The following is a 7958-nucleotide window of genomic DNA, read 5'->3' on the forward strand; positions in this document are numbered from 1 at the left end:
AATTCTGTGGTAACAAATCGCGCGGTGAAATTCTGCAGTGCGGGCTTATACCCTTAAGCTCACTGGAATACAAGATGATTAATATTCTATAAGCGGGATTTAAACCCAGGGTTTTTGAATTTTTCGAAGCCTGCGTCCAAGCATTTTATAAACAAATAGCTCACGCTATTTGATATTAATGTAGCTTTTTATAGGTGAAAGAATTTTTAAAATCAGTCGAGTAGTTTTTGGGTTTATACAACCACACGACACAGATATAGTTTAATATTGGTTAACACAAACCAATATTAAACTACACCTATAAACCTTCCTCTTGAATCACTCTATCTATTAATGAAAACCACATTAAAATCCGTTCCGAAGTTTAAAAGATCTACGCGTTCAAACATACATACAGACAGCGGGAAGCGACTTTATTTTATACTAGCTTATGAACTACACAAATTTGAAACCCCTATTTCACCCCCTTAGGGGTTGAATTTTCGAAAATCCTTTCTTAGCGGATACCTACGTCATAATAGCTATCTGCATGCCAAATCTCAGCCCGATCCGTCCAGTAGTTTGAGCTGTGCGTAGATAGATCAGTCAGTCAGTCAGTCAGTCAATCACCTTTTCCTTTTAGAGTCACGTGCAAGAGAGTACAAGACCAAGCGATCTTTGAAAACAAAGAAAACGCTATTTCTATGTGAAATAAATATACAGAGTAGGCGATAAATTTAAACATTAGCTTGTTGCGGCGCCGTGGTGCGAGTAATGGTCCGTCTAAAACACGGGAAAACTTTTAAATTAGTACCGAATCGTGGGGATATCGTGCGGAAAATTGACGCGCGGAAAAACTGCGCGGCGCTCCCCAGGAATAGTTGTACGCGGGAAGTGGAAAATAAGGAACGTGGCGAGAGGATTTCTTAGTGCAAACCTAGCTAAAGTAAACAGGCTAAAAAGGGGTATAGAAACTGCATTTTACTGAAAATATAGCTGACTTTCAATATTGCACGGCAATATAGGCGTCCGTACCTCAAAAAGAAAAAAAGGAACCCTCATAGGATTACTTTGTTGTCTGTCTGTATGTCTGTCTGTCATGTCTGTCACGAAAACCTATAGGGTACTTCTCGTTGACCTAGAATCATGAAATTTGGCAGGTAGTTAGGTCTTATAGCACAAGTAAAATAATAAAATAATAATCTGAAAATCTTGGATTACTGGTTCACAGAAATCACATTAAAATGTGCTCATGAACAAATAATTAGTATTTTCAATTTTCAAAGTAGATAACTAAGTACACCAGCTGGGGTATCATATGAAAGGGCTTTACCTGTATATTCTAAAACAGATTTTTATTTATTTTTATGCATAATAGTTTTTGATTTATCGTGCAAAAACAATGCGAGGGTTCCGAGTACGGAACCCTCGGTGCGCGAGTCTGACTCGCACTTGGCCGGTATTTTTCATTTAGCATCTATTTTTGCGTTTGACTGACTAACTGACTGACTGATAATAATCTTTCAACGCACAGCTCAAACTACTGGACGTATCGGGTTGGACATGCAGATATGATGACGTAGACATTCGCAAAAGATTCTTGAAAATAGGGATTTGAAAAGTCCACGCGGACGAAGTCACGGACATAAGCTAGTACTTTATAAGCATTCTTACCAACTCTTATCTACTCATGTGCTATACTGTTGAAGGTAACGGACAAAATTAAAAGTAGCGTAACATAAGAGAGACTTTCAATATTAGACAGAAAACTTTATTCCTCTACAAAACTAAACAGCCTGTATAAATCCTAGCTTCTTATAAAAGACCAACTCCCACCTCTTCAGTTTCGCTATGGGCGCGTCCGCGTCTACCTTCTTGCTTCTCTTGTATTTCCTGAAGAAGTCTCCATCTATCTTCACACGCTGGTCGCAGTTGTCCCTCGCACCTGGTACTTCATCTGGTATCAAAGATAAGTCTATTAAACTTCATTTTCATCATCATCATGGTGAACCCATCGCCGATCCAAGAGCAAGAAAGAATCCTCTCAGAATGAGAAGATATAAGACTTTTTATAGTTATACCTATGGGAATCCGGTTTTGGGCCCGGGGATAGAAAAGCCATCGCTTGGAACCCAGACCATCGCTTTTCAACAGCTCGTGTATTCGGTCTTGACGCTTCTTCGTAGCTAAATATTTGGTTGTGCTCTTTTTGTGTTTGCTCGCTGAAATTATAGGAAAGTTCAGGTTATATAAGTATAAAATTCCAGCTATATTCACGTATTCCCACGGGATAAAACATAGCCTAGATAAAAACATAATCCGTGAGGTAATGCACAGGAAAAACTGACTGACTAACATATTATTTAAGAACAGCTCAAAAAGGCCCGTAGGTTCTCTCTTTAGTCTAGACCCCCCCCGCTACACAAAACCACTACAACAAATGATAGAAATTGGGAAAACCGGGTTCCTTAAAAATCCTAGATCCACGCGGAATCGCAGGAAAAAGCTAGTTAATCTAGATTTTGATACTAAAAGTCACAAGTGCGAAACTGAAGCGTCAGTATACTATTAGTAGGTACCTATCCTTATTATAAATGCGAAAGTGTGTTTGTTTGTTGGTTTGTCCTTCAATCACGTCGCAACGGTGCAACGGATTGACGTAATTTTTGCATGGGTATAGATAAAGACCCGGAGAGTGACATAGGCTACTTTTTATCTCGGAAAATCAAAGAGTTCCCACGGGATTTTTAAAAACCTAATTTCACGCGGACGAAGTCGCGGGCATCAGCTAATAGTTAATAATATTACAACGTAATTTTATTTCATACCCCATTTGTTTAAACATTTTCCGACGAATAATTAAATTTTCACAAACATCCAATGTCGATAAAATTTATTGGCATAAATTAAAATTTTAATCAACTGATTACAATTAATTTAAAATTTAAAACGTTATTGTTTTAAACCTCATCGTCAATTGCAGCTATTACTACTTGCAAATTGAATTATTAAGAACAAATTAACTTTAAAGCTTTTCTGGTTTTCCGATAAAATAAATTGTTGGGAGAGTTGCTACACGAAATACGTATATTTATAACTTTACTAGCTGATGCCCGCGACTTCGTACGCGGTTTTAAAAATCCCGTGGGAACTCTTTGATTTTTCGGGATAAAAAGTAGCCTATGTCACTCTCCGGTCGTAAACTATACCCATGCAAAAAATCACGTCGATCCGTTGCTCCGTTGCGACGTGATTGAAGGACAAACCAATAAACCAACAACCCAAAAAACAAACACACTTTCACATTTTATGATATGGGTACTGATATAGCCGACATAGTTGTTATTATTAGTTATACTACCTACTAGATAATGCCCGCAACTTCGCGGGGATTTAGGTTTTTGCAAATCCCATGGGAGCTTGTTGATTGTTTGATTGACAAAATCATTATGATACTTGTATAATTTTTAGGGTTCCGTAGCCGAATAGCACAAAACGGAACCCTTATAGATTCGTAATGTCTGTATGTAGCCGCATAGCACAAAACGGAACCCTTATAGATTCGTAATGTCTGTATGTCAGTCTGTCTGTCTGTCTGTTTCGAAATCAATGAAATTGGTTTGAACGAGATCTATAGTTTTTGATTTACCGTGCAAAATGTCGATAAAATACGATTGTACTACGGAACCCTCAATGCGCGAGTCTGATTCGCACTTGGCCGGTTTTTCTGACTTGATTCCGGGAAATCAAAAAAATCCCAAGAAATTTTGTAAAAAAACCTAGGTAAATCCTTAAGGACGAAGTTGCGAGCATCAGCTAGTAGAAAAATAAAGAAAACTGGTACTAACGTGTTAAATACAATACTCTAAACGCATCCAAAATACTAGGTTCTTTTAAGTTCAACTTCTTTTTACTGCCAGAAAGAGATCGAGTACGACTTCTAGATCTCGTTCGAGTTCTAGATCTCGATCGACTGCGAGACTTAGTTCTCGTTCTAGATCGTGAACGAGATCGAGATTTGGAAACGGTTCTACTTCTTGAACGGGAACTTTTTGTGTCACGCTTTCTGAACTTTCGTTGCTTGGAACGACTGCGTCTGAAAATATTAACGAAGATTTACTGAAAAAATTTGAAAATGTAAATTTCAAACCCCTGTTTCACCCCCTTAGGGCTTGAATTTTCAAAAATCCTTTCTTAGTGGACGCCTACGTCATAATAGCTATCTGCATGCCAAATTTCAGCCCGATCCGTCCAGTAGTTTGAGCTGTGCGTTGATAGATTAGTCAGTCACTCAGCCACCTTTTCCTTTTATATATTTAGAAGAGACTAGAGTTCTGTATTTTGAGCTAGAAACTAGAAAATATGAAATACCTGTTAACCTCCCGATCACCATTCAGGGGCCCCAAACCATAGTACTCCCCAAACCCATCCCCATGGTCAGGGAACTCCCCGTCCGGGTAACCCGTCTGAGGGAAGTGGGGAGGGTACGTGTACCCATAGCCTTCCATAAATAACTAAAATGGATATAAATTGTAAATATTTTTTTTGTAAATATTGATTTATTTTTGTCTTACATTGCAGATTCGGCACTGTCAAATTTTGCTTTTAATTTTATGTCAGGATTTGATTACAATAGTAGGCTTAGATTAATATGCAAGTAGGCCATGGTTAAAAAATTAAGAGATTGCATAAACAATTTTGTAGCATAGACTAATCGAGTTCCAATATTCTTCATCATCATCATGATCAACCCCATCGCCGGCCCACTAACTGAAAACGGGTTTCATCTCAGAATTAAAAGAGCTTAAGCCACGCTGGCCCTGTGCGGAGGTTTCGGTGCCCATTTTCCATATTGCCGGGGCTTAAATTGGGCAACCTGGGATATTTCTAAAAACGCTGTTTCTGAATTTAAAAAGTTATAGGTAAGTGAATTGCACTAGGTATAGTTAGCAATGATTTTGATTATTGCAAACTACATAAGTTGTGGGCATATTGGTAGACTATTAAATTAAATAGCCAATGATAGTCAAATTGATAGATTGACTTAGAGAACCGTTAATAAACTAGTGATTAAATTAATTTAATTATCTTAATTGTTTAACACTATCACAAAGAATAAAAAATACAGTATATACTTAAAAACAAAGGGCGACCTTATCACTACAGTGATCTCTTCCAGGCAACCCATACTTAAGAACTTATAGAACTGTAAGACGGGGAAATTAATTATTCTAAAATATTCCAAATTGATTATTGCTTTACGGTTTTCTACTTCAACAATTTGAACGTTTAAAATCTTACAGCTATTTGTGCTTGTTAAATAATATAAAGGATAATTTACGTTCAAGATCGTTACAATAAAAGTTCAGAACTCAAACAAATTAGCGATAAAAACAATAAATTCAAGATTTACGACAGTTTATAATTGGAATCGATTCGGGGGCAAAAAACGTTCGCTATTAGGCAGTGGTCCGACCGCCGACGATTAACGAGAAACGAGTAGAACTAGAAACTTAAAAACGAGTTGGCGATCAGCGGGAAGCGAGTGTGTAGTTTCGAAAGTTTTGTCGCCGGGCTATAAGGAAGCGACGAGCGATTACTCGCGCCATTCGCCCGCGGTCGCTCAGACCTGTGCAAACCTGCGCGCGCGTTACACGTGTCTAGAACACAACAGCGAGCGAGCATGGCTGAACGAATATCGCTGAGCGAGTTTATTTTTGATAGCTCGTCGCTCAGTGACAAAACTAGTCAAGCGAGTCGTCGCCGGCAGTGTGAACAGTCAGAGAGCAACTTTTGATATATGCATCTCTTTCGTTTACACGGAATGTACATTTATTGTGCGTTTCTTGAGAGAGAAAATTGCCGATAGTTAGACCGGCCATACACGGACAGCTTGAAGCAGTCCATCCTGACTGCTTCAAGCTGTCCGTGTGTGTCCGGCTGCATACTGAACTACAGACTTCTACGTACGCACATACACGAACCGCTCAAGCAGTTACAACTGCTTCGGGCGGTTGCTCGATGGCAGCTTCAAGCTGTTGACTCTGACTGCAAGAGCAGTCCGTGTATGTTGATCACTGGCTAACCGCTCGAGCAGTCCGTGTATCTCCGGTCTTAGTCGTTTTCTCGCTGGCGGTCGGACCACTGCCTATAGTTAGAGATTTGAAAGCAGAAAAAATGGAAAAGCAAGATAAATTAGGAATCGATGAATGCTTAATGGCTCCCTCCATTAGAGGGTTTTGAGTTTGTGGAACACTTTTAAAAAGAAAATTTTTAACTACTCCCCTTGAAAGTTGAAGAAATACAAAGAAATAAATTATGTAACGACTAGATGAGTTACCTTGGGGAAACCTCATATACACAAAAAAAAAATTTAATGAATATTAGCCAAGTTGCTGACTAATATTCCCTTTTCCCCTCCAATTAAGCGTAAAGCTTGTGCTGGGAATAGGTACGACAATAGTGCAACGGTTGGGATTTGAACCGGCGACCTTTCGGTTTTCAGTCCACTCCTTTAACTGTTGAGCTATCGAAGCTATAATTATTATAATGAGGTAAAACTTATAAGATATGAGAGTTTGTTTGTAGAGGGCAGGTGATCTCCAAAAGTAATGATCTGATTCTGAAGGTACTTTCACTGACAGTCACAACCCATATTGTAAATGTTAAAGTGTGTTTGTTTGTTGGTTTGTCCTTAAATCACGTCGCCACGGAGCAATGGATTGAAGTAATTTTTGGTTTGGATATAATTACCTGGAGAATGAACGACCTTTACTTTTAAATCCGGAAAATCAAAGGTGATTAGCTGGTATGACGGCGAGAACGTCTGTTACCACGCATTTGTCTGTTACGAGACGCGTGTGTCTGTTCTACCGCACATTGATTTGTCAGTCAATCGGGACAGGTCTCTTCCCACCCAGTATCAAATTTTTCGTTTCGAATATTCAGACGCATGTACGGTATAATTGGGTATTTTCCTAATATTATTACTTTATTATAAACTAGGATAAAAATAATGACGTACGCTGAAAAAAATATTATAAAATCCAACAAAGATTTACAAAGTTACAGGCATTTTAATTTTGGAGTGGGAGAGTCTTCTATCCCTTTCTCGCAAAACGAAAATTTGTATGAAACCGCACGAAGCTACTATGGCATTAGTAAGGTGTGGCGTGAAAATTCTATATCGCTATCTTTGTCTAACCAGAAATATTTAAATGTTTATAACTTTTTTGTTATTTGATCGATTTAATTAGGTTTTTCAGTTAACGTCATTATTTTTATCCTAGTTTATAATAAAGTAATAAAAAAATTTGAGTCAAATACCCAATTCCTTCCAGTAACTCTATCTCCATGGAAGTTAGACAGAATACCGTTCCCCAACTTTCCTTGCAGCGGTCTATTCCATTTTAATATTCCACAAGTTTCAGCTCATTGAGGTTTCCCACTATACTTTATTACTGGCTAGTGTTTTAACTTAGTGTCTATAAATTTAAATATAAGAATTTCTTCGTTGCCATCGAGCACATAAACCTTAGAGCAGGCCACAGGTGTATATTATTATAAATGCGAAAGTGTGTTTGTTTGTTGGTTTGTCCTTCAATCACGTCGCAATGGTGCAACGGATTGTGATTTTTTTGATGGGTATATATAAAGACAGAGAATGACATAGGTTACTTTTTATCCCGGAAAATCAAAGATTTCCCACGGGATTTTTAAAAATCTAAATCCACGTAAACGAAGTCGCGAGCATCAACTAGTTAATAATAATTTGATGATGTTCATAGGTATTTTTTAATGTTTTTTTTAAGAAGTACTAGTGTTACATTAGCGTATTAGGAATAATCCTGTAAAGTAGGTATGTAAAAAAAAATTTAAAAAAAGTATAGCTACTCTAAAGGCTATAAGCTCGATGCTCCATGGAGAGGTTATTATTCATTCATACTATGCAATATAAGGTGTTAGTTCAAAACCACGTA

General features: G+C 37.9%; 1 protein-coding gene across 1 annotated transcript; it reads right to left on the bottom strand.

Annotated features, from left to right (window-relative positions):
• Positions 1-1750: 1750 nt before the first annotated feature.
• Positions 1751-4576, bottom strand: LOC117996446 (serine/arginine-rich splicing factor 4-like). The gene is made up of 4 exons (XM_034984509.2): positions 4351-4576; positions 3828-4075; positions 2061-2201; positions 1751-1936 (listed from the first exon to the last, which is right to left on the bottom strand). Exons 1-4 carry the CDS (start codon positions 4485-4487, stop codon positions 1767-1769), a joined length of 696 nt encoding a protein of 231 aa, XP_034840400.1. The 5' UTR covers positions 4488-4576; the 3' UTR covers positions 1751-1766.
• Between the last annotated feature and the right edge of the window lie 3382 nt (positions 4577-7958).

The sequence above is a fragment of the Maniola hyperantus genome, chromosome 1, assembly GCF_902806685.2.
Source record: "Maniola hyperantus chromosome 1, iAphHyp1.2, whole genome shotgun sequence".
Taxonomy (NCBI): Eukaryota; Metazoa; Arthropoda; class Insecta; order Lepidoptera; family Nymphalidae; genus Maniola; species Maniola hyperantus.

Bases quoted from the DNA above. Each gene is read 5' to 3' on its own strand.
- LOC117996446 (XM_034984509.2), bottom strand. From the start codon at position 4,487: ATGGAAGGCTATGGGTACACGTACCCTCCCCACTTCCCTCAGACGGGT. The intron at 2,202-3,827 runs GTTAGTACCAGT...CTATAATTTCAG, and splicing joins TAGAGTATTGTATTTAACAC to CGAGCAAACACAAAAAGAGC. The intron at 1,937-2,060 runs GTATAACTATAA...CTTTGATACCAG, and splicing joins CCAAAACCGGATTCCCATAG to ATGAAGTACCAGGTGCGAGG.